The sequence below is a fragment of the Rhinopithecus bieti genome, unplaced genomic scaffold (genome assembly GCF_001698545.2).
Source record: "Rhinopithecus bieti isolate Rb0 unplaced genomic scaffold, ASM169854v2 scaffold_30687, whole genome shotgun sequence".
Taxonomy (NCBI): Eukaryota; Metazoa; Chordata; class Mammalia; order Primates; family Cercopithecidae; genus Rhinopithecus; species Rhinopithecus bieti.
In genome coordinates this window covers 864,742-891,303 of record NW_016813366.1, presented here as the reverse complement: position 1 = coordinate 891,303, position 26,562 = coordinate 864,742, and the positions used below count along the sequence as shown (strand labels likewise).

Genomic DNA, 26,562 nt, shown 5'->3' with positions numbered 1-26,562 from the left:
AATTTTGTATTTTTAATAGAGATGGGGTTTCACCATGTTGGTCAGGCTGGTCTCGAACTCCTGACCTCGTGATCCACCCGTCTCGGCCTCCCAAAGTGCTGGGATTACAGGCTTGAGCCACCGCGCCCGGCCGCATCCTTTTGATATACTACAAGTCCTTAATAAGGACAATCAAATAAACACGCTGGGTTTAAGTCAGAAATGTTAACAGAAGCCCCGGGACTCATCCCCCTGCTCAGTGGAATGGACCACGAGAAATACATCACACGTACCACCTGAAAAAAACATGAGGTACGCCAGGTAGATCCCAGGGGTGCCCTTGAGCTCCAACGTTAGCCTTAGCTAGAGTCAGCCAAGGTATGGCTCCAGCTAACGCCCGGTTATCAGCTCTAACAGTTTCCAAACAGTCTAGGTTTCCTGAGCAGAAGGCTGTGTGGTTCCATTTGTTTACAGGCACATGCTCTGGCTTGTTGGGAGGCCCATATTGTTCCTGTACTGGGGAGGGTCTCCCAGGCTCTGAAAGCTTCCCCCAGGACTTTCCAAGTCCCCAGAGACCAGTACTGGGTCAGCAGAAACTCCCAAGCGGACCTACCACCACCAACAGAGGTTTGGGGGCTGGGAGGAGGTGGCCTTGCCCACTGTGGAGAGGGGAAGGGGAAATTGTTTGTTCTTCCCTTGACCTATGTATGGCCTGGGCTTTCAAAACCACCCTGGCAGACTGCCAGACCTGCGACGGGAGCCGTGACTGACAGGCTGGTTATTGGAAAGCTCCCATCATGAGCCGAGGAACTTTGTTTGGTTACTATGGTGACCTTCACTACAAGCGGCCTGACTAAAGCCCAAGGAATCTGTTACCTAAAACCATCGCCCCACGGAGCCCATGGCTTCAGAAAGGATGCTTATCAGTGGCCTGTTCTCCTTCACCCCATATTCCTGCCCCTCCCTGGTAGGGCCTCCCAGCTGCCTCTCATATCCAAAACGAGAAGAAAGGACTCGCACAGGCATCTCCAAGCGTGCACGGGACCTTTCGCATTCCGCGGCTTGGCCCGGAACCCAGGCCTGGATAAGGAGCTGCTGCCCCTGAGGCCCCTGCGGGCCTGGTCTCTTGGCCGGGGACAGCCCAGCCGGCACATGTGTCCAGGGCTTAGTCAGAAGCCCACAGGATTTCAGGAAGCTGCCTGGGGTGTCTGGTTCCCACCGTGCGAGGTTTATGCTGTCCCTGTGGGGCTGTCTCTGCCTCATCATGTTTTTTGCCTTTTTAAACCCAAGCTGCACTAACTAAAGGTCATCCCACAGCACAGAAATCAAGATCCTCTTCGCTTTGCTTTCTAACCTGAATTCAGAAGGCTTTTCAAAAGTTCGACTCCACGAAAGCTGGGTTTTCTCCGGGAGCCTAGAGTCTGCCTATATGGGAGTGATGACTTCTTGTGCAGTCAAGGAGCTCACTAACCTTTCCCCAGAGCTTCCTTCCCTGCCTCTGTCAGGGCCCAGTCTCGGCTGCCTGCACCTCCCGGCCTATCTGGCCTTCCCCAGGCACTGCCACCGTTGGGACCCAGGATACAGCCTGATGCTGTTGGTGGGCAGCCTCCCCTCCCCTCCATACTGCCACCTTTCAAACACGGCTGTCCATCGACTGTGTGCCCTCTCCTGAGTCTCACAATAAACCTCACAAGCCAAGGAAGACAGAGCAGGTGTCCGTCTTTTGGCAGATGAGCAAACAGAGCCAAGGGGAAGAGGAGTGAGTTGCTGCAGCTGGCACAGGCCAGTGACAGACATGACTCAAGGGCTGGGACCTCACTGTGGCTCTCACACAAGGACCAGCTCACACGGGCAGGGGTCCATTCCCCCACCAGTTTCCTCCCCTGTGGCAGGCCTCCCTGAAAGTGGTGAAACAGGCAAAGCCCATGCCCAGCACGAGCCAGCTTCTGCCATTCCTGAAGCAGGCTCTGGGATCCCGTGCACGCATGGCCTCTAACACTGATGGCTGAAAGGAGTCGCCTCTAATAGGCTTCAGGCACTGGGACAGCCCTCTATAAGGTGCCTTTAAGTGTCCTGTGGATACAGACCTTGCTGGGGACGATGAGGTCAGGACAAAGGGAGTTTGGTTTTTGTTGTTTTGCTGCAGTGATATTTACCAGACCGGTTGTTTAATTAACTGCCTTGGCAACAGCTGGAACCACAAAAGGCTTCTCCTCAAATGCAGAGAGCAGCTGAGGAAGCAGGGTGCAGTGTCAATCGAAGAGCAATGACATTTTTCAGTGATCCCTGACCTGTAATGGACTCAGTGACATTTCCTGCTAATCCATGAGTTTCTATGCTCTGAGGTTTCATCTGTGGCGAATAGCATTGACATACTTACAAAGAGACAACGGTCATACCCTGTGGTCACTCACCAAAGTTTGGCGGTAGGTGGATTTCTCCGCCCCACCCCAGCCGTACAGATAGTATTATGTCTCTATAAATGGTATATAGAGACACAATTTCTTTTTTTCTTAAAACAACAGAGATTTATTTTCTTACAATTCTGGAGGCCAAAAGTCCCTGTAATTTTTTTCCCCCAATTAGTTTTGCAGCCTTTTAGGGCCAGCTGGATCAAAACAGAGCTCCTCGGGATCCTGGAGGTGAGGAGCTCATGGTGGCTCAAGACGAAGAACCTACTGCTGCTTCCCCCCAGCCCCACAGCCCTGTATAAGCAGACTGAGGAAAGTGAGGCACTACTGGGGGTGGGGTCTGCAGATCCCCAAATGCTCCACAGCACAGTACTCTACAGTGAGTGACAGGTTGTAGAAAAACCTTCAGAATCCCTCAGGGCATGGAACTCAATGCTTTCCTCTGACCTCAGAGCTGACTCCCTCCTACGGCCCCTAGGACCCACCCTCCACAGCTCTTGAAGCCCTTGCAGTCGCTCTGTGATGTCTGCATGGGTGAGTTGTTCCCAAGGCAGAGGTTCCTGCCTGCAAACACTGCTCTCCAGGAAGCTCCCTGCAAGCCTTGGGGAAGCACCTGAGACAGGGGTACAGTTACCCTGCATGTTGACAAACAGCAGTCTGCACCAGGGCTCCCTTTGAGAATCTGCTGAAAGCCATTTCCATGGACTCAGGCTCGCATGCACAAAATGTCATAGTTCAGGTCCAGGGGTTCTTGGAGACCCAGATGTCCACCCTTGGGCCACCTGGGGGCAGTCACCAACCTCAAGGCAACCCCTGACCAAGGACACTGTCAGTGAGTGGCACACATCCTGGGGAAGGAGTCGGCACCTGAGTGAGTGTGGGAGGAAGGGAAGGGTGGAAAGTGCGTGTGTTGAGGCAGGGCAGCAGCGGGGGCACACATACTGCCCACAGGGCAATGGACAGCTTCCTAGCCCAGTCCAAGAGCCTGGGAAGATGAAGGCAAGAGGTACTCCTGGCGTGACAGTCAAGGAAGCTGATGGGGAGACAGACCCCATTTTCTGCCACACCTCTCACAGCCTGGGCTGCAGCCAGATTTCCAAAAAAGGGAGTTAGCCTCCCCACAGCAGGCCAGGGGAGCTGCTTTAGCCTGGCAGAAAGCAATCAGTTCAGAAGTCAGCAAGAGATGCTGAGTGGTGAGATGCCAGGTGCTGGGATGGAGGGACCCCCTCAGCTGTAACTGGGCAGGTATGAATCACCTTCCTTGGCTCCATCAGAGCAGCGGTGCTCCCACCTGCATCACAGTCTCAGTTTCCAAGTAAGATTTCATTAGGAAATTCTGATGCGAGCTGAGCCAGGCCTCTTGCTTCTCCTGTGCTCCACAGACCCAGGGTGGATGAAGAGCCCTTTCCTTTCCCCAGCCTAGGATTCTAAGTCTTTCTGCTTGCCCATTTCAGTTTCCGATGAAGCCTAACTGAAGTGGAAACACACATAGGCACGCAGGCCAGCAGCAGTAGGTCAGACCCTGCCAGAGAGGTGTGAGGATGGAGCTGGGATCAAAGTAAGGCACTGGCACTAGGAGTGGGGAACCTACATCTTTTGTTCATTTTCATTAAAAATAAAATGTTCTTACCTCGTATTACTGTATTGTACTTGGGATTAATGAGACAAGGTAACTAATCCCTTATCCACCCATACTGTTTTCTCTGTTAGGATTTCCTAAGCTACCGGCCTTTGGGGGTGAAGTGACTGGAATTTTAGTAGTCTCTTTTTTTTTTTCTTTTTTTGAGACCGAGTCTCGCTCTGTGGCCCACGCTGGAGTGCAGTGGTGCGATCTCGGCTCACTGCAACCTCCGCCGCCCGGGTTCAAGTGATTCTCCTGCCTCAGCCTCCTGAGTAGCTGGGATCACAGGCACCTGCCATCACGCCCAGCTAATTTTTGTATTTTTATTAGAGATATAGTTTCACCATGTTGGCCAGGTTGGTCTTGAACTCCTGACCTCAGGTGATCCACATGCCTCGGCCTCCCAAAGTGCTGGGATTACAGGCGTGAGCCACTGCGCCTGGCCTTTTGTAGTCTCTTGAATGCTGCTGGGGTAAGGCTCAGAATCAGGGCCAGCCACGAACACAAAAGACAGGCTGTGTCAAGTTGGCCATTCTGCTGACACCTGGCTGTGAGCAGCGGGGACCTGCCTAGGCCAGGATGGAGGGGGAATGGGCGGGGCAGGGGTCAGTGTGGACTAGGGGAAGCAGGGCAAGCAGGGCAAGGCTCAGGGGTCTTGGGGCTGCAGACCAGGCTGACCAGCAGGATGAACACCTGTCCTTGGCCTTGGTCACTGGGGCTCCCCTCTTCAGGGAGGCACATTATGGGGTTTATATTTAGGAAACACTGCCACTCCCAAAGCACCTTTCTTTAGCTTTGGGGAGGAGGAAGCCACCAACAGCAGTGCTCGGCATGCTGGCAAAGGCCACAAGCAGAACTATCTGCTGTCATCTGAAGGAGGCCAAGGGTGCAGGAAAACCTGAACCCACCCCTGTGGTCAGCCCTGCCTCTGATGGGCTGGGGATGGACAGAGGTGAAAGACCAGTGACGGGAACCTCCCTAGGCTGGGACCACTGAAGCTTCCCTTCATCACCCAGCAATTTTTTCCTAATCCTTTGTGAACCTATTTACACAGCATGAGTCACCCATCAGGGCAGCCAGGACTCTAGCTTCTTCCTTGCTGTCTGCAGGGGACAGCCTTGGGCTGGTTCTAAATCACCTTCCTTCAGGCCCTAAGGTGGAACAGGGGAAGTGGGTTACTCAGAGGTCCCTAATCTGGGATCACAGGACTCTGAGAAACAAAGCCTGTTACACTCAGTGTCACCTGCCCTTAGGGGCAGAAGGCAGAAATCAAAAGATGACTCCCCCTTGCTCCCCCGACAGAGCAACACATCCTCCCACCTCAGTTGGCCTAGCACGGCCTTGTTCCCAATGTCCTGGCTGGGTAGCAGCAGGTCCTTTGTGTCCCACCACCACTTAGACCAAGTGCAACTTAAACCTTGCTCCAAGAAGTGGGGCATCTGGCTGATGCAGTAAATGAGGGAGGTGGGGAGATATGAAGGAGCAGGATCACCTGGGAGGGCCGTAACCCCTGTCTCCAGCTGCCAGCCTAGCTGGTGTTAGAATCCCATCCTTGGCTGGCTGTGTTAGGGCTATGATTAACTTACACAAGTTAGTTTCATTCTGAGGCTCATGCAGAACCCAGGGCAGGCAGAAGCAGCCCAAACATACGCATTCAAGCAGTCTCCCTTGTGGCCCATGCAGACCCCACCTCATGGGGGCTGAGGAGTAGCACATGCACCCTATTCCCCCAAGGCACCTCCTGGTGCAGAGCGCCACAGCTATCTGCTGACCCCACCTGTCCTCACCCCCGTCTCTCCACCAGGGATTGTGCATGCAGCAGGTGCTTACCCCATGTGTGCTGGCTGGCACCATGGCAGGGCAGGTATGCATGGGCACCTGCTGCAGAGGCCAGCCAGCTCCCCCACTGCCAGAGTGTTCTCAGGGCACTTACTTGAAGTTCTCAGGGTGCTCGGTGATGGCCATGTTGACAACATCCAGGGCATGCTGGTGGTGCTTCTGGGCAGAGAAGAGCAGTGCCAGCAGATGGAGGGCGTGGGCATCATCCTTGCATACCTTCAGGGCCTCCTGCAGCTGCTCCATGGCGCTGGAGATCTGTCGAAGGAACCCACCAGCTTAGTGCCCTTCCCCAGGCACATGCTGCCCTGGGACTCAGAAGCCAGGTGCCAGTCAGCAAAGGCACCCACACTCAACTCAAGGGGGCCCCAGGCACTTGGGGCAGGGATGCTGCTATGAGAAAACACCTGCCCCAGATGGCCTGGCACAGAGGGGTCTGCTGTCACACTCAGGAATAAAGAGGAGCAGGTTTCTGGTGTGGCACAAAGGACCAGGGCAGCCACCAGGAAGTACTTCCTAAATGGGAGGAGTGGGAGCCACAGGGCAAGGCAGCCACGTGTGGAAACGTCACCCTGGAGTTCTACTGATGTGTCAGGAGACCCTGCTTTCCAGGGTGAGATGATGTAAACGGGGTGCTCCAGGTAGGGGGTGCAGCTTGACCACAGGAAGGGAAGTGTGCAGAGGCAAGTACCTAGAAGACGGGGAGGATGGCCTCTAACATGGGCACACTGGGAATCTGGGACTAGAATCCAGATTCTAGTCTTGTGTTTTATTTTCAATTCAACAAATATTTATTAAGCCTGGTTCTGGACAGGTAGGATGAGGCCAGATTATGCAGGGTCAGGAAAGCCATACTCGAAGGGTCTGGATTTGGATGTGGCCTCAGGAAAGCCTTTCCTTCATGTGGTGGGGAGACCAGGGGTCACCACAGGTCCCAACGTTCACTGGCTTGAGTTTGCTGCCTCCTTTCTCTGAGCACTGCATGAAAGAGGGCAGGCCCTAGCTGCTCCAGTAGCCCAGTCAGTGAGCCCAGGAGGGGCTGGTGCAGCATGGAAGGGCACCTTCTACTGCTCTCGCCAACCTTGCAGGCAGGACTCCAATGTTCTACTGGATCTGGCTGCAGAGGGCATGGATGATTTGCAGCTGTGGCCAGGGCCCCACTTGCAAGTGGTAACAGGGTTACGGGGTCAGTCGGTGCCCCAGTACATCCTATGGGGACTATTTCAGGGCTGAGACCACACACCTGCTTGGCTGCCTGCCACCTTGTCAGGATGGGTCTCTGCCCATAGCTGGACTTATGGGAGGATGTGGAAGGTTCAAGGAGCCCTTTCCTGAAGAGACCATTCTCAGCATAACACAACATCCCCAGGATGGGCCCTAAGAGTCCCCTGGATGCAAGAGACACCTGAGAGCCCTCTCCTTGCCTCTGATTCTACCTCTCCAGACCCATCTACATTCAGCTGTGGAGGTTACTACCCTCAGAGAAAAAGCTCCCCGCCCCATAGGCCCTGGCCTGTGCATCCCTGACAGGGTCTGGGGAATGTTTCCACAACCATTAAGGAGAAAAAAGAATTCTGGCAGTTACCAACATAAACTCTCTTCTTCAAAAGAGGTTGGCCAGTCCTGGTGACTGTAGCAACCCCTTACACAGTCCCATTTGACCTCTGAGGTGGCCCGCTGTCCCCCTTATGTCATCTCCTCATTCTCTACAAAACACCCCACAGTCCCTGGCCCCTGCACCCTGCTGGGCACCCCTGCGCCATGCCCTGCCTGGGGCAGCCCCCACCTGCTGCCTGTCATCTGAGCTGATTGATCCTGCTTGTTTTGGCCAGTGGAGGGGTCCTGTATTTGTGAATACACAAGAGCTGGGTTCTAGAGTTCGCGCTGCCGCTCACTCGCCTTTGTCCCTGGTTCTCTCTGAATTCAGTTCCCTTATCTGCAAATTAGGCATATGCTTTTCCACAGAAGGGTACAAAGAGCTAATGTATGTGCAAAAATGCTATCTTCTATCCCTTCCATTCTTTTCACACAGCAGAGCAAGTTAGCAGCAGAGCGAGTTAGCAGCAGAGCAGGCACTCTCAGATGGGGGTCCTGACTCCAGGCCAAGTGTTCTTGTGTGAGCTGTGCAGGCTGCTAAGCCCGTGTTTGGTGAGTGATGGGCCTGGCCTCAAAGCTGTCCCAGGTCAAGGCCAGCCCTCCTTGTGCTGTGGGCCAAGGGGCATGGCAGGGCCCAGCTGGCCATCTCCTCCTCATCTCTGATTCCTAGTACTTTCAACCTGGCCTGACTCCCCAGAATGCAGGGAATCCTCTCCCCCACATACTGCTGTTTCACTGAGCAGCACCCTTAGCTTGAGGCTCTGCAACCTGTAGAAAGGCTGTGACCAGGTCTGGAGAGAGAGGTTTGGGAGAGAAACTTGCGGCAGGCTGGAAGGTGGAGGGCCAGGAAGGCCTGGCCCTGGGATAGAGAATCTGCTAGCTACATACCCAGGGCTGACGAGGCCCTCCCCTCTGAACATGTTCACGCGGTGATGTGGAAAGAACCTGATGTGTGGCTGACAGATAAACACCCTCTCCTGCTCTGAGGCTCTGGGGTCAGGTTGGGGTGTGGCTCCCAGCTCTGCCACTTCCCAGCTGGCATCTTAGGGCAAGAGGATTCACCTCTCTAAGCTGCAGTTTCTCTGCTACAAAACGAGGATAAAGGTTAAACCTATTTCAGTGTCCATGAAGATGAGACACTATAAAAAATGCCTTGCAAAGTACTGGCGGAACAAACACTTCTGAAGTGTGAGTTTCCCTCTTCAAGCCCCAAAGCCAGAAAACTAAGGAAGAGGAAAGACCCTTCCTTCCAGCCTGACAGAACTTGTTCCTCCATGCTCTCAGGCCTGGGAGCTGCGTTAGCTCCTGTGACTCTCTCCATGTCAGGGTTCCATCCCTGCAGGAACCTCATGAGTCTCTTTTTAAGAGTCCTGCTTCTTGCCAAACCTCAAACGCAGCCTTCCACCCTTCTCACGGTACCTTGGGTCCCCAGTCTGCCTGGCTGTTGTGTTGGTCCCCAGCCTGGCCTCTGTGCAGGCTGTGGGCACCAGTGCCAGGCCCAGAGTTCTCCCCTGGGCACCTTACTTTGTGGATAGGTCAAGGAGCATATGAGGAAGACGCTAAGATCACTGTGGCCACTGGCTGGGCTTGTTGGTGGCCCTAAGGCTGCTCCTGTGCTGGTGACTCTGCCAGAGCAGACCCGATTATCCTGGGCTACGTATCCAAATCCATAGCCATCACTGTGCCAGCCAGCCAGATGTGCTCTGGGCAGGATGGGCCGGCTGGGGGCCTGAGAGACCCAGGCAGGCTAGGACTGTCCATTCAGGGAGTTCTTGAGTTCTCAACTCCGAGGCTGCCAAAATGAGGTCTCCAACGAAACTGGGTGCTAGGCTCCACTGGCCTGGCCCGCCATCTCTCTAAGAGGATGGATGCTATTCATTAGAGAGGGGTGAGTAATTGAACAGGTCAAAAAATGCATTACCAAAGGTTTATCATTCCCTTGGTTAGCAAGAAAAGCACTGGTTCTTTTACAGAGAACTAAAAATAAAGTGGTGTCAGGTGTCTTTCTGTTGGCGTTCCTGGGAGTGGAGGGATGCTCCCGGAGGGGCACAGAGGTGCTCCGGGCCTGTCCAGGACCTGGGGTCAGGAGTGAGGAGTGGGGACGGGGGGCGGGGGGCGCAGCCTAGAGGTGGAGGAGGATGGAGGTAGTCACAGGGGGAGGAGTGGTGCAAGAGGAAGGGAGCGAAGCTGCCAACGACAGCAGAAACAACAGCCGGAATGACATCAGGGCTGTTGGGGAGAAAACGATTAAGACAGAAGGGCCTGGAGAGGGAGACATAATGCCTCAGAAACAGAGTGACAATTCAGGTCAGGACAGACACAGGTGCCGGAATAAGGGTCTAGGCATAGGGTGACAGGGAGGGTGTCCCAGCACTGAGAGTAACTATGATGAGAGGAGGAGGCCGGGCGCGGTGGCTCAAGCCTGTAATCCCAGCACTTTGGGAGGCCGAGACGGGCGGATCACAAGGTCACAAGATCAAGACCAACCTGGCTAACACGGTGAAACCCCGTCTCTACTAAAAAATACAAAAAACTAGCCGGGCGAGGTGGCGGGTGCCTGTAGTCCCAGCTACCCGGGAGGCTGAGGCAGGAGAATGGTGTGAACCCGGGAGGCGGAGCTTGCAGTGAGGTGAGATCCAGCCACTGCACTCCAGCCTGGGTGACAGAGCGAGACTCCGTCTTAAAAAAAAAAAAAAAAAGAGAGGAGGAGTCACGCTGACGCAGGGCGGAGCCTGGCTTGCCCCAGAAGCAGGAGAAACGCAGCTCACCAAGCTGACCGTAAGACTAAGACCCAGCCGGTGAGCACGCTCCCAGGGCCCCATCTTCAAAAGGGTCAGGGGAGCGGGGTACCTAGACCCCGTGGGCTGTGGATCAGAGGCCTGGGTTCTATGCTGGCTTGGCCTCAGTGGTGTCCTCGGGTAAAAAATGGGACTGCTGTGGCCTGCCTCCTCAGAAGGTAGGGCTTCCCCAGGCTGGTATCAGGGACACAGCAGCACCCCCAGCAGGCAGGGCTGCCCCCCACCTGACAGCAAGTACATGGGCTTCTGTGGGCTTCCCTCCACCAGCCTGGAGCTCAGCCCATTTCCTAGGTGACGCAGGCGAGAAGACCGCACTGTGGGAGCCAAAGGCTTGTCTGCAATCTCCGGGCACTCAGGTGGGGGGCATCGGTAGGCATCAGGGTCAAGCCACCTGAGAGGTACTGTTTTAGAGGCTGTGTGTGTGCGCCCAGAGTACCAGCCTGCAGGCTGAGATGCCACGGGAAAGTAAAGAAGGCTCTGAAGGACCTGAGGTAGGGAGTCCTGGACACACCAACATTCTCTCAGCACCCTTGGGGAAAAGGCGGGTCTGCCTGCAGAGTCATAGTGGGGGTGGTCCTGGGGCTAAGGCAGTGAGCAGACAGGAGGCCCCTATGGGGCCCCAGAGGTCAAGGCCTGATGGTGGTGTCCACACAGTGAAGGAGTAGCTTGGGGGTCATAGAGAAAGCCCATCCTGCAACAGCTCCATGAGCCCACCACTTTATCCCCAAGACCCTTGGGGAAAAGGCAGTGGAAGGCGAGGATACAAACAAATGAGTGACAGGTGGTCACTCATCGGCATCTCAGGCCACTGAAATGTCGTAGGGGGAGTGAAGACGGAGAACACGCCCTTCCTGTGTATCTGCCATGGCCTTACCCACATTATCTGACCTCATCCTCACTGGGACCCTCTGATGAGGACTCAAAGGGCTTACATGACAGATAAGGAAACAGACTCAGGGAGGTGAAGTCACTTGCAGAGGGTCACACAGATGGTAAGCTGGGTTTCCAGGAGAAGATCAGCAGTCCCCGGGGACCCAGGGGTTAGGAACAGGGACAACCTACCTGTCGGACGAGGGCCAGCTGCAGAGAGACATAGAGGATGACCTGGGGGTCACCGGGTGCCAGCTGCTGAGCCCTGTATGGGGAGAGGGAGTGACAAGTCAGGCACCAGGGGTTAAGTGACCAACGTGTGACTCAGGCCTCCAGCATGCGAGCCCTGTGCTGGGCACTATGAGGCAATAGTGGGGGATTCTGCCAGACTCTGTCTCAGAGGGGCATCCAGCTAGCAGATGAAGCTGCAAGGTAGACAGCCCACAGGCAGCCCAAGGCAGGGACGGTGGGCCCGAGGGGGCTGGCACTCGCTGAAGTAGGGGCCATCTGGGGTGAAAGACCCCGAAGGAGAAAGACGATGGGATGAATACACATCCCATGGGCAGAGAGGGAGTGACAAGTCAGGCACCAGGGCAGAGAAGCTGGCTCTGCTGCTCTGAGCATCTGCCAGGAAATCCCTGTAAGGGCTCAGGGTAGTGGGAGGGGTGGGTGGGTTTAGTGGGAGGGGTGGCTGGGGAGGAGCTAGAAGGAGGCGAATGCCATTTTTGAGCCCCTGTTTCATATAGGATACTGTGCAAGGTGTTTTTCCTGCTTTATCTCCTGTAATTACTACAACAGCAATGGGTTACTATTCCCATTTTAGACCCCTGAGCCCTGGGAGAGCAGGAACTGAGCCTGGTGGCTGCTGGAGCCCCCACAGAGCTGAGGGCAGGGCTTGGCTACCCGCTCAACCCCAAACGAATATCCCTGCTTGCTGTGTGCAGTTTCCTCATCTGTAAAATGGAGATAGAAATGTTTGTTCTGCCCACATCAGAGGGTCAATGAGGTAAAGCTTGTGAATGTGCCACCAAAGGCAAGAGGGGTCTCTGCTGCAGGTGGGAGCCTACTCACCTCTCCAGTGTCTGCAGTGCCTTCCGGTGCAATTCATCTTGCTTGGACTTCAGGGTGGCTGCAGGGGACAGGACAGAGACTGAGCCATCAAGGGTCACTGAAGGGTGCTGGCCCAGCCCTGCACCATCCTCAAAGCACACAGCTCTGCAGATAAAGGTCCCACCAGGGCCCCATCTGGCAAACCTCAAACTCCGGCAGCCTGGGCCAATGTCCTGGCCTCTAGCACATTTCTTGGCATGCCAGTTGCTTCTACTGCATTGCATTCTCCACCACCTGAACCACCTTAACCCTTTCAAAGGCCGATGCCTACAAGCGTTCCACGGCATGGGAATCCCACTCAGGAGGCCCAAGTCTTGAGAGAGAGGCTACCACCTCTGCCTGGCCACATACCTTTCTAGGCTTCCTGACCCACTAGGAAGCTTGAACCCAAACCAGGCACCTTTCTGGTGAACTGCATCCTATTTTAAATGCAGCAGGGCAGGTGTTCTTAGCCTTGGCTGCACACTTAACTCACTACCCTGGAAGCTTTAACATGACTGTATCCAGGCCCCTCCCAAACCTGATCAGAATCCCACTGGCGAGGACCAAGCATTGACAGTTGTCAGAGCTCCTCAGATTCGAAAGCTTAGACAACAACCACTATTTGTAGAGTTAAAGGGACAAGGAGGGTGTCTTGCTCAAAGTAGACTTTGACAAAGGGGCTGATGACTCCCTCACTTGACCAGCATGTGCAGACCCAGGTGTTCCTTATGTAGGGCTCATTTATACCTGATGTCACCATGACTGCCGCTCCCAGCAACTGGCATTTGGGGGAGGTGGGCATGGGCTGATTACTATTCCAGGTTTGGTCTGGGTGGTGGCCCGTCACTCCCCATCCCTCAAGCAAGCTACAAAGAGATGAAAGTAGGTGACTGCCTGATAGACAGGGTGAGACACATGGCTGAGCTGGCAGGGTTGGCGAGAGAAGGCCAGGTGTGGGGCAGGAAGGAGCAGAATCCATTAGCCAAGCACTAGTAGTTATTAAGCACCTGCTGTGTACCCAGCCCTATGCCATGTATTGAGGAGGATTTAAAAGGCTCCAGAAGGTCATAGCAGTGCTGAGGATAAGGGCAGGCTTATGAGAACCAGAATGGAGACATTGTGCGGTGGAAGGCTGATGGCGCATTACAGACGGGAAGCAGGAGTTCCACAGAGAAGATCAGTATGGGCTTTGCTGGAGCTGGGGCTGGGCCTTGAGGGGTGGGAGGAACTGGGTCCATGAAGAGGGGAGAGGAAGGCATGTTTGAGGGTGGCGACAGTCCAGGTGAAACAGTGGAAATGGGTCTGAGGGGCGTGTGTGTGTGTATGCATGTGTGTGTGTGTACACACATGGGCATCTGTCCCAGAGGAGTGCAGGGTGCCTATGGAGGCATGGCCTGAGGGGACGGGAGCCGGTAGGACAAGATACCTCCGAGGCAGTTAGGAAGCCTGAGCCATCCCCAAGCAGAAGCCTCCTGGGGCCTGGCACTCACCGTCAGTGGCCTGCAGGCTATAGGTGAGACCCAGCGCCAGGTAGCCCTTGGGGAGGAACTCCCCGGCTTCCTCTCCGAGACTGATCACCATCATGGCAAAGCGCTCTGCTTCCTCCAGCTGCAAAGAGGAGAAACAAAGGTCATGCGGGTGGGGTTGGAGTTTCCTCTACCGGCGAGTGACTCCCTGGACCTGTTCCCGAAACAGAAGCCTTGTGCTCAAGGTCACAGCGCCTGACCACTGGTCACAGCTAGAAAGAGGGGCAGTGGATTCTCTCTCCCTGGAATTAGGAAATGAGGTATCTCACAGGGAGAAGATTCCCTTGCCCCAGAGATCCCAGCTCCCCAGAGCTTGTTCTGCTGAGAGCATGAACCCAAGACCAGGCCAGTCTGGGCCAGCTCCTTTCCTCCCATGGCCTCTGTAGGGTCCTGTGTCTGTGCCTGTCCTGCTCGGCAGAGAGGGAAGCCAGGGCCGGGGCAGGCAGGGGTCTGTGACTGGGCCTCAGGAACACGTGTCTTGCTGGATGTCACCAGCACCATGGAACAGGCAGGCAGCCACTGTGGCCCCGTCCATGAGCTCACTCCCTCTCTGAGACAAGGAGCTCAAACTTTCAGGGGAAAAAGGCCTGGGGCTGTTTTTGTCCTGAGAGCAGGAGGGACTGTTCCAGTTGGAAATGGACCAACCGGTATGGGTCACATGTGCACACATCATCACACATGACATGGGACACAAAGAGAGGGGCACACACAAGGCGGGCCTGGGGACACTCTGGGCCCCCACAGGAGTCAGGCTGGTTTAGGGGGTAGGGGAAAGCCAGGGCCTTGGTCATGCCCACTCATGGCACACATGCCTCCAAAAAAGGCCCCCTTCCTCCCATCCAACCCAGGAAATGGCATGCCTGGTATAGTAGTGTGCCCAACTTCATGTCACTGAAAACGCTAGTTTCCAGAGAGGGCAGGGATGCTTCCTCTGTCACTAAGACTGGTGCTGACCCACAGCAAGAGACTGAATGCCATATGCAAACCCTTCAGGGCCACCCAGACATCAAAGCCCCCAGCCATGGGCATCTCTCCTGGTCAGAGGCTCACAGAGTCATGAGACCAGGGAATGATTCAAACCCAAGTTGGCTTCTGGCCCCAAAGCCAGCGCTGCCCCTGCCTGGTCCCCGTCCCTGCTCAGGCCCATCCCCCTAGCAGGAGATGGACAGCTCTGGGTATCTTGGCGCCTGACCACTGGCCACAGCTAGAAGAGGGGCAGTGGATTTTCTCTCCCTGGAGTTAGGACCTGAGATCATGAGACAGAGGATATTAGCCAGGGTGAGCTATGTGCAACCTGGAAGAGCACAGGGGAGAAAACAATACCAAGGCACAGAGAAGCTGAGGAAGCTGCATGATGGCCTGGAGGGAGATGGCGGGAGAGGCTGTCTGCCCACCATGCCCGACTCAGTTGACCACAGTAGCCCTCCAGCCACCTCGTGGGCGAGCTCAAGCTGCCAGCCTGGGCAGTGGGCTGCTTCCTGATTGCTGGGCTGGCCACTGCAAGGATGAAGGTGTTTGGGGAGCTGGGTTTCTGCCTTTGGCACCAATAGGCCCGAGAACCCAGGGTTCATGGAAGGCCATAGTTGGGGAAACCCCACAGCTGTCTACAGCTCCGCCTCAGCCGGCCAGGTGGACCCAAGGCTATAGAGATGCTAAGATCTGTCTCCTGGGCCACGCGGCAGCAGGACTCAGGGGGCTGCCAGGGCCTGAAGCCAGAGCCACATGGTGAGAAGAGCACTGGAAGACAAGCCCCAGATAGGCTCCAGTCCTGGCTCAGCACCTGACAGCTGTGGGGCTTGAAGAACACACTCAGTTTCTGTGTCTCAAGGTCCTCATCTGCAAAATGGCAGGTTGGACCCCTGCTCTTCCCTCCTCCCCAGAGCCCTCCACTGAGGCTTCTGTAGCACCAGGCCCTGTGCTAGGCCTGGATGAGGAGATGGCAGGACCAGGTGGCCCCTAGTTAAGGCCCCACTGTGTGGTGCTGACGTAGGGCTATTGGAACTCCAAGAGCTTATCACATGGCTGTAGTTACCCCAGGAGGTGGCAGAGGTAGAACAGGAGGCAACAAGGGAGGGGAAAGTAAGCAAACAGCACCCTCTTTCTTTCCTAATATACCCCTGGCTGATGAGGCTCATCTCACACACTATCTCAGGCATTATGAGGCTCCATTCAAACAGAACAAGCTTTCTTATAAACACCAAGCACAAGTTATAAAAAGAATCCAGACACCTGCTGCACTCCATGAATACATATTCTTCCCATGGCCATGTCCTTCTGCTCAGCAAATGCCAGCTTCAGCTCCTGCAACCCATGCAGAGAGGGTACCAGGAACACGGCTCAGTAAATACTGGCAAAGTATCTGTTCTCCAGTTCATATACATCATATTCTGGATTAAAAGAGTTCATTATCCTTTAGTTTTACAAAGTGAAGACATATATCCTTAGTGTGTCCAATTTGTGATCCACTCTGACTCCGAGATTAGTAGCATTCCTTCTCCAGTACTTGCCAGCATTGTCCACGTAGTTTAAAACTGTCTCTAAGCATGGTGTCAACATTTGCCTCAAATCAAAATCCCAAGGCTTAATGTACCATCTCCCTATATGGCCAACATAATTTAATTTCTTTTTTTTTTTTTTAAGTAGAAAATGGTGTCTCACTATGTTGCCCAGGCTGGTCTTGAACTCCTAGGCTCAAGCAATCCTCCTGCCTCGGCCTCCTAAAATGCTAGGATTACAGGTGTGACCCACCACATCTGGCCACAATTTTGATTTCTATTACCATACTACAAGGCAGGCTTTTTGCATGCAGAGTCACAGCAGTGATTAGAAAGGAAAAAAAGTATGATCAATTCTATTAAGTACGACAATATATAATACAATAGCACACAGTTATTAATATACATGGGTACTGTAGCTGGCAAAAGGGAAGAATAATGTCACAAGAGTGGAAATCCAAAAGCCCTTGAGAATTTGACTCTGCCACCTCTGTTTTGAGGTACTATAATCCCACCTAACTCCGGAATCAGCCCCACATCCATGAGTAGGTGCTTCATGCAAAGAGGCAGGGCAGCCTAGTGGCTAAGAACACAAGCTCTGGGGCTAACTACCCTGGTCCAAATCCTGGCTGGTCACTTGCTAACCTTGGGCAAGTCACTTTGTTTTGTTGTGCTTGCCTCTCTCTTCTGTAAAACGGGGATAACAACAGTGTCTCTCCCTGGATGAGGTGCTGGGAGGACAGGATGAGATAAGACAGGGCAATGCTCATAGCAGTGCTTAAAAAAATATTAACTATTATTAATAGTTGTAATTCATATATCTTTATATTTACATATGTAGATATGTAACTGTGTATTTCATATGATATCTCTATACTTTCTTATATATATATATAAGCTTTAATATAATAATATAAGCTTTTTTTTTTTTTGAGATAGAGTCTCACTCTGTAGCCCAAGCTGGAGTACAGTGGTGCAATCTTGGCTCACTGCAACCTTCACCTCTGGGGTTCAAGTGGTTCTCCTGCCTCAGCCTCCCAAGTAGCTGGAACTAGAGGCACACACCACCATACCGGTTAATTTTTTTGTATTTTTAGTAGAGACAAGGTTTCACCATGTTTCCCTGAGTGGTCTCGAACTTCTGAGCTCAGGTGATCCACCTGCATTGGTCTCCAAAAGTGCTGGGATTACAGGCGTGAGCCAACGCGCCTGGTCAGCTTTTTTTTTTTGAGACAGACTCTCACTCTGTCACCCAGTAGGCTGGAGTACAGTGGTGTGATCTCGGCTCAATGCAACCTCTGCCTCCCAGGTTCAAGTGATTCTTGTGTCTCAGCTTCCTGAGTAGCTGGGATTACCGGTGTGTGCCACCATGCCCGCCTAATTTTTGTACTGTTTGTAGAGATTGGGTTTCGCCATGTTGGCCAGGCTGGTCTCGAACTCCTGACCTCAAGTGATCCACCTGCCTTGGCCTCCCAAAGTGCTGGGATTACAGGAGTGAGCCACTGCAACTAGCCAGGCTCATATATATATATATATATGTATGTATGTATATCATTTACAATACTCATATATACTAATATATATATACACACAAATATTTTGTATATGTATTATACAATTTGTTTAATCTTCCAGGGTTTTAAATCTCAGCCTAAATCTCAGATGGCAAGGGTCATCTGAGTATAGCCCTGGTTCCTCATAGCTACATGATCTGACAAATTGGGAAGTGGCATCAAAGACCCTTTGGAATCCAGAGAGTAGACAGTACTGTCTGCCTTTTGTCTCTCAGCCGGATCCTCAGCCACTGAGAAGGAGTGACTCTACACGAGGATAAGTTGGCACCTCTGCAGCCCTGCACAGTCCACTATACTGAGCTGGTCGAGCTTTCCATCCCCTATCCAGGGTCCACTCACCCCACTGGGTAATACACTGGAGTATTTCCTGTCTTATTCTCTGATAATCTATAGTTTATTTCAAGCTTTTGATTATTTTATTTTTGAGATGGGGTCTCGCTCTGTAGCCCAGGCTGGAGTGCAGTGGCATGGTCACGGTTCACTGCAGCCTCGACCTCCTGAGCTCAAGTGATCCTCCCACCTCAGCCTCCCAAGTAGCTGGGAGGCTGCACCATCACACCAGGCTGATTTTTAACTTTTTTATTTTTATTTTTTATTTTGTTATTTTTATTTTTTGTAGAGAGGGGGCAGGGTGGGTCTCACTATGTGGTCCAGGCTGGTCTGGAACTCCTGGCCTCAAGCGATCCTCCCTGCTTGGCCTCCCAAAATGTTGAGATGATAGGCATGAGCTACCACACCAGTCTCAAAATATTTTTTCATTTCTTTTTTTTTTTTTTTGAGACAGTGTCGCTCTTGTTGCCCAGGCTGGGGAGCAGTGGCACGATCTCGGCTCACTGCAACTTCCGACTCCTGGGTTGAAGCGATTCTCCTGCCTCAGCTTTCCGAGTTACTGGGATTACAGGTGCCTGCCACCACGCCTGGCTAATTTTTGTTATTTTTAGTAAAGATGGGGTTTTGCCATGTTAGTCAGGCTGGTTTCAAACTCCTGACCTCAGGTGATCCACCTGCCTCGGCCTCCCAAAGTGCTGGGATTACAGGTGTGAACCACCTTGCCTGGCCTCAAATTCTTTTTTTTTTTAAGAGTTCTATTTCACGACCCACGAATGGGCTCCACCTGCAATCCAGAAACATTGCTCTAATCAGATGGCTGCGGAGCGGTCCAGCGCCGGCCCTTCTGCTCTACTCCAGTCGTCTTCCTCCCTGCCTAGCACCTCATGTGCCCTTTCCCGTCTCCAGACACTTCCTCCTTGTGGCCTCCAAGTTAACAGCTGGTGGCTCTGTAGTCCAGGCTGCTGCTTTTGCAGCAAGCTCAGGTTACAGCACCCGGCCCTCCTTGCTCATCAAAATACTTCTAGGGTGAGGAGTTTCCCAAGTTTTCTTCAACCTTCCTTCTCCCAACGATACACTGCTCTTGAATGACTTCTTTATCTAGGGCAGCCATGGAACCTCGCCATTAAAACCCAGGTGAAGATCTTTCCCCGCCTCCTCTTCTGCAATTCTACAGTGATTAAGGCCTTCCCTGGCATTTTCACAGCACCACAGCTACCTGATGGCATCGGTGTTTCACAGCAGAAGGCGCGGAGGCACAGGGAGCTGAGCTGAAGCGACCTTCCCAAGGTCACCTGTCTAGGAAGTAGCAGAGCTGTGTTTCCAACCCCAGTCTCCCGATGCTGATTCACAGCCCTCTGTAGGTTTTCATGTTTCTCCTCTCTGACCCTTTGGAAAAAGGATGCATCGAAGGACATAATGTTTTGCTCCTTTGTTTTTGTGTTACATAAGTAAGGAAAAATTTTCTGTGACTTTACAAGTTTCTCTGTCTCTCCAGTGTCTTGAATTTGGTCCCTACACAGACTGGCTTCTTGCTCACACACTCTGCTAATTCACAGGACTGCCTTCCATTTCAAGGGTTACCTCACCTTGCAGTGAGCCAAAGAGGTTTACCCTGGAAATCTTCACTCTCGTTCCTCTCTTTCTGGGAACTAGAGGAAGTTTCTTTCTGAGCCTGCAGAGTTTTTAAGAGCACCTCCAGTTTCTCCTTAGCTCCTTCCCACAGAGCCCGGAACCTGCTGTTAGCTGCTCTGGTGAAAAATCCCCTTTTTTTCTCCCTGGGAGGAGTAGGCACTCTTCCAATTTCTACAAGCTGGTGGCAGGAGGGCTGGCATTCTCTCTCCCCTGCCTCATCAACACTTAATCCATCTTCCTGGCTCTACCCACCCCTGAATTTGAAAAATGAAGTCAAAAACATAAAGGCGCATCCTTTCTGTGTGCCTGCTATTTTCAAGGGGCTATAATAGTGACAGCTACCATTCAGGTACCCGCAGGGTACTAAGTCGGGGCACTCTTCATGTCATCTCTGATATTCACAGCTACCCTATAATGGTGGACATGATTGTTTCCAGGCTACAGATGAGGAAACTGAAGCACAGACAGGGTAAATTACTCCCTCAAAGTCACACAGTAAGTGGGAGTACATGGGTAGGCAGAGATTTGAACTCTATCATCTCTGCCTCCAAAGCCTATGCACTTTTCCACTACCCCTGCTGCCTTCCTCAGGAAGGAGGTGAGAGATGGCATCAGAGACCCTTCCAATGATGAGCATGCCCTGTTTCCATTTTGCAACTCCTCTCCTGTCTGTGTGACACCACACATGCATAGCCTATCCACTTTGCCTCCTGTAAAGGTTTCAACTTTTTAAGTTAAATGAATTCAGATACAAAAAAATATTTACATCTCTCTTTCCTTCTGCTGCAAAAATAGGGACCCCGGCAGGAGGCTGGGCATGCCAAGGCAGAAGGCTGCCATGCAGGCCTCTCTGATTTCAGTTCTGGCATCACTGAGTCAGAGCCTGGGAAGCCCTCCCTCACCAAGGGGAGTTTCAGGCTAAGCCCCAGGGTCAGTGCTCTCCCATTCCAAACTCAACCCTGTTCAGCTACTCCCACCCTGGTGTAAACCCCCAAAACAGCCAGCCGGCACGTGACCATGCACGTCTCTCTGCCTGCCACAATCTCCAAGAGACAACCTTGTTCTCAGACCCAGACCGGGTGTGGGGTATCCAACAGTGGCTCTGGGCATGAGGACAGGACATGGGAACAGCAGGTGCTCCGCCTCTGGGCACGTGGCCACCCAGTCCAGCTTCACCCAGCACAACTCGTTTTTCAAATGTCCTAGTTTCAGCCTCCCTTCCTGCAACCCAGGCCAAATTGTCCACCCCCAGATTTCTGTCCCCTGCTCATGGGGCTTGGCTGGGCCTGCTGGGGGCTGACGTGAGCCAGAATAACTGCGAAGGCAGGAGACGAAGGGGGTGTGAGCCGCCTTTTGGGATCTGTGCCCTGTCTCATGCACAAATACCCCCTGCCTGCCAGGCAGACCCATTCTTTTCACTGTGGGCCTCGGGAACAGAGAGTACAGGGTTGACCCTCTTTGTAGAACTAGGGATGGTGAGGCAGGAATCCAGCAGAAGGATGGGGCCAGTTTTGAGAAGAAGGGGCTCAAACACGAAATTTGTGGGGAGCTTGTTGCTCCCTTCTCAGAACCCTTGGATACCCCACAGCCTGCTCTCTTTACAGTGCCACCTAGGGAGCAAGAATGAGCTGCAGAGTGCTGGGAGAACCCCCAAACCAAATACAGATCCCTCATCCCGTCCCTTCCTGGCCAGTTGAGGTGTGTGTCACTTGGTCAGTTACTAGTATAGCACCTACTATATGAAGGCTTCCTGTAGGGGAGAGGGGGTCAGAGTGCAAGACATGGCAAGTGAGCAAGTTCCTCATCTAGCTGGGAAGTCATGCGCCACATATGACAGAATTCATTGCCAAGTGAATGTGTCCATCGGCAAGAAGGATCCACCCAGCTAGCACCAGGCACTGAACCCTGGGCTGGGGTTTCAAAGAAAAGACAGATAATTCCTGCACTCAAGAAACACAGATGATCACAACGTGACGTGATCTGTATCCAAGACAGGTAGAAAGTGCAGGGGGTGAAGCTTCCAGATCAGGGAAGGTTGCCAGGAGTCCACCCCCAGGCCACCCGTGGGACATCACTCTAGCCTGTGCCTGATTTAAACCCTGGCTCCAACTAGCCCCTAAACCCAAATATGCTGCCCAGCTGAAGTTAAACAGCTCACCCTTCCTTCTCCTCAATTCTGATGACAAGTCTGCATGTTTAAGTTTCCTTTTGGGCTTTTCTATTTATGTTGTCATTGATTACTTTGCTCCTAACTCATCTGATTTCAATTTGGACTGATTTGATCCTAATTTTATTACCATGTAATCTGAATGCACATAATTACTGTAATTATGCTGCTGAGGGAAACAGCTCCTGCATGGTGGGAAGACCTAAATTTAGGGCTTCCTGGCAAGGGCGGCCATTGGCTGGGTGGACCCACAGCTACCTCAGAGCTGGCAGCCTTGAGGGGGACAGATGCCCTCCCCTGCAACACCCCCTCAGAAATGGGTATTTTGGGCTTCATCTCAGAGATGAGCTTGAGGCCCCTCTCAGAAACCCAGGGAGCAAGCAGCGGCCTGAGTTGGGGTAAGGAAGCCCACCTGCTCTGCACACTCTGGCTCATATCTCCATCCTCTGCTGCATGTGCTCAGCACCCATGGGCCGCCCACATCTAAAGTGCTTGCTCACAAGTTCTCCCTACCTCTGGGTGCCAACTGTCTTCCACAAAAGACCTGGGAACCAAGGGTTCCCTGATACTCATGAGGCGGGGGAAAGCAAAGGCCTGGCTCTGGCCCTCCTGTATCCTCCCTTGCCCTCTGAGTCCAGTCTGAGGCTGCCTCCTCCATGATGCCTCCCTGACCTGTCCAGTCCTCTCCCTACTTGGTCATTCATTTATGTCCCACCTGAGGAGACTTACTGTTTCCACTTTACAGATGGGAAAACTGAGGCACAGTGAGGTTAGGTGCCTTACTCTAGGGTACCCAGTGGGTGGGCAGTGAAACTCTTAACTACCTCATTACACTGCTCCTTCCAAAAGCCCAGAGCCTATTACAGGATTGATCTCATGTAATTCTCCCCAACCTAAATGACAGCATAAAGAACACGAGCCAGATGCCACACTTTCCCCTCTTCCTGATCAGCCAGAGGGGACGGGGCACTGCAGACACAGGGATCTGAGAACCAGGTGGAAAACGGGACAGGTGCTCTTTTCACCCAGCTTCTTTGTGCTTGGGAGGACTGACTCCCTGGAGCAGAGAGAAGGCGAGCCCTGCTGCGATGACGAGGAGGGGACCCAGCAGAGGGATGGGGCCAGTTTCCAATCCTAGGGAAGAAAGGTTGGAACATGGAATTTGTGGAAGGCTCATTGCCTCCCTCCCCAGAATCCATGATTTGTTTGTGTACAGGAGGGAAAGTGGCAAGAAGAGTTGTAAAGGTTGCTAATTACGAAGCACCTGCTGTATGCACCCAGAGCCTGGCCCCTGCTGCCTTAGAACAAGCTGGGCACACAATGGTGAGGGGGTGGCTGAAGGTGTCAGGCCAACAGGAAGACAGGGAGGCCATCTCCAGGGGAAGTGCCCACTTTAGGAGACCCTGGGCCCAGAGAGCAGATGAAAGAACTGGGGACATGTGGGTGTGGAAGGGCCTGATATCCACCGTGTGGGAGGGAGGATGCACTTGCTCTGTGTTGCTTGAGAGAGTAGAGATAGGAGGCTGAAATCAGCAAGCTGACTGGGACTGAAGAAAGCAAAGATTGTCCAGAAGTGAGCCCCCAGCTGGAAGAGATACCTGCGCAGAGGCCCCACTGCTGGGGCCCAGTGCCATGGCCCAAGAGCCCCCATAGGCCTGGAGCAGCCTCTGAGCAGACCCGGGACAGGAGGACCACAGCAAGGCGGGGAACCTGGGCTCCTGGCCCTGTTCTCCTTCACTACTTCAAGCTGCTGATCTCATGGGGGTCTTCAGGTGCCTGCAGTAAAGGCCTCCAACTGGGGAACGGGCATACCTGGAGCCATAGCCTCCTAACAATTCAGCTGCCTCTGCAGAGAGCAGTAAGCAAGCAGCGGAGCACAGGGCAGGGCCCTGGAGGGCTAGAGCCAAGAGGAAGGAGAGGGGCTGACAGAAAAGACCACCTTCCCATGTCGCCAAGAGCAGCTCTGCCCCACGAATCGTGCCTTGCACCGCTTGGAAATCAGATGCTAGGATCATCTGAAGCCTCAGAAATGATGGGGCTGGTCCAGGTAACTCAAGGTCTTACCTACTACCCTGCTGCTGGGCAGGTGGGGGCACCTCTACTTCCCTATATTTCACTCTCTGGAGGCCACAGTTCAAGGCTGAACCACAAACCAGACACCATCCTGAGTCAGGGGACCCTGCCTTGGAGATGGAGGCTGGTGGCTTCTCAGAGACTTTCTCCCTGCCCAGGCCCATCTGCCTGATAGCTCCCATCCTCTCCACCTTCCACATGCACCCTCACATACATGCCAAGACGTGCACACCCCACTCACAGTCAGCTGCTGCCACCCTCCCCACAGGAGGCCTCTGGCCCCTGCCCTCACAGCTCACTCACCCAGTGAAGGGACCCAATGCAGACCTTCGCGGCCATCAGGGGCACAGTGGGGTCCGAGGGCCTCAACTTCATACACTCCCGCAGCAGGGACACGGCGTAGGCTGACTGCAGAAAAAACAGCAGGAAACACTGTCACTCACAGCCCTGGATCTCAAGGGCCCACAGTGGGGCGAGCTCCCCAAACAGCCAAGCCTTGCTCTGTATCCCTTTGCTCTCAGGAGCCAGGAAGAGGACCAGGGCAGAGAAGCCCAGGCAGTGTCGGCAGGCAAATCCCTCCCTGGGCCTCAGTTTCCTCATCTGAAGATTAGAAGCTGTCACCCTTGCTCTTTAGGTAACATGATGACCGCTAACATGACAACAAATGGAAGCTCTCCAAAAGGAATTCAAATTTCAAGCACAGAAATTTCAGAGGTAGAAAGGGGCTCTCTAAATGAGGGCTGGGCACAGTGGCTCACACCTGCAATCCCAGCACTTTGGGAGACTGAGGCAGGCTGACCACTTGAGCTCGGGATTTGAGACCAGCCTGGCCAACATGGTGAAACCCCATCTCTACTAAAATACAAAAATCAGCCGGCTGTGGAGGCATGTGTCCACACCCGGCTACTCGGGAGGTTGAGACACGAGAATTGCTTGAACCCAAGAGGTGGAAGTTGCAGTGAGCCGAGATTGTGCCACCACACTCTAGCCTGGGTGACACAGTGAGACTGTGTCTCAAAAAAAAAATAATAATAATAAATAAGGACTCCGGAGGCATGGCCAATGGCAGGGGTTGGGGGTCGTATAAAGGCTGGCGGAGAGGAAGCGGAGATATTCTAAACTGGCAGAGCCCAAGAGAACCTCCAGACAGGAATCTGAGGATCCCCCCAGGCTTCAAGGCTCAGACTGGACCTGCTGAGGACAGCCAAGTGTGAAGGAGGGCTGAGGTGGTGGGCAGCCACGGCCAGACAGGGATGTTACCAATAACAGTAATGAGAAGAACAGCAGCCGCAAACACTTATCCAGATCTTGGGATATGCAGGCATTGTCCTAAGTCTGGGGTTGACAAAACACAGTTAACAGGCCAAATCTGGCACTCTATTTTTGTAAATAAAGTTTTACTGGAACACAGCCATGTGCATTCATTTACATACTGTCTATGGCTGTTTTCCTGATACGGTAGCAGAGTGGAATAGTTGCCAAAGACTGTTGGGCCTGCAGAGTCAAAACCATCTACTCTCTGACTGACCCATTACAGAAAAGAGGTTGGAGACCCCTGTTCTAAGTGCATTTTAAATACCAAGTGATTTAATTTTTACGCAGTCTTATGATGTAGATACTCTGACTTTACTTGGTACAGGTGGGAAAACTGAAATGCAAAGTTAGGTAGCTTGTTCAAAGCCACACAGCCTATGAATGGCTGAGCTGAGGTTTGAATGTAGCCTGGCTCTAACCACTACCCTACACTGCCTCTACGATGACCACTTTGGCCAGAAAGGAGGCCTGTTTCCTGTTTCCCTGCCCACCCGCCCACCCCACCCCACACACACACACACACACACACACACACACACACACACACACACACACACTCTCTCTCTCTCTCTCTCTCTTTCTCTCTCTCTCTCTCTCTCTCTGGGCTGGAACCTTTTCCAGGAAACTCAGCAGTAATCCTCCCAGTGTGTACACCCCTGTACCTGTGTGGCCTCCAGGTTTGCAGGTACCTGTGTGTAACTATGACAATTCCCACGTACTGGGCCCTACTGTGGGCCAAGCAATCCCCCATTAATTAGCTCTCATATCCCCCCAGCAACTCTGGAGGTACAGAAGGAAATGGAGGCTCTGGGAGGCTCCCCTGTCCACAGCAGGGTATGAGAAACTGGCAGGTGCACAGCTAGGATCTGAATGGTCTGTGTCCACCCTGGACACCCCGCCTCCCTCCAGCTGGCCTCCCATTTTCCCCGCCATCTAAGGAAGAGCTTTTCTCAACCCAGACGTGATAGATTTCCCTGGGCTTTGACTCAGACTTATTAGGTCAATTGCAGGTGTCTTTGCCAAGGGTATGCTCTGAACCCAGTACTGGGCTAGGGGTTGTGGGGTCACTCAGGAAAGGGGATGAGGCCATGGCTCTTTCCTCAAAGGACCCCACAGAAAGGGTAGGAGAGACAACAAAGGCCACCACCCCCATGGCTCTCTCTGGAAACAAGAGGGTAGGAGGCCAAGCACAAAAGGGTGTTAGCAGGTGACCAGCTCCTGCAGGCTGGGAGACTCCACAGCGTGCCC

At 53.2% G+C, this 26,562-nt stretch overlaps 1 protein-coding gene across 5 annotated transcripts in view; it reads right to left on the bottom strand.

The window, feature by feature from the left end:
- The window catches only part of TTC7A (tetratricopeptide repeat domain 7A), a 142,840-nt gene that overhangs the window by 45,721 nt on the left and 70,557 nt on the right, over positions 1–26,562 (bottom strand). For all 5 annotated transcript variants that reach the window (XR_001880645.1, XM_017847982.1, XM_017847981.1 and 2 more), the window contains 5 exons: positions 24,304–24,408; positions 13,694–13,811; positions 12,183–12,240; positions 11,304–11,376; positions 5,945–6,105 (listed from right to left, as the gene is read on the bottom strand). Coding sequence is in view for 4 of the 5 variants with exons in the window: in XM_017847982.1 (XP_017703471.1) it covers positions 5,945–6,105; positions 11,304–11,376; positions 12,183–12,240; positions 13,694–13,811; positions 24,304–24,408 (515 nt within the window). In the remaining variant the exon portion in view is untranslated. The remainder of the gene's footprint in view (positions 1–5,944; positions 6,106–11,303; positions 11,377–12,182; positions 12,241–13,693; positions 13,812–24,303; positions 24,409–26,562) is intronic.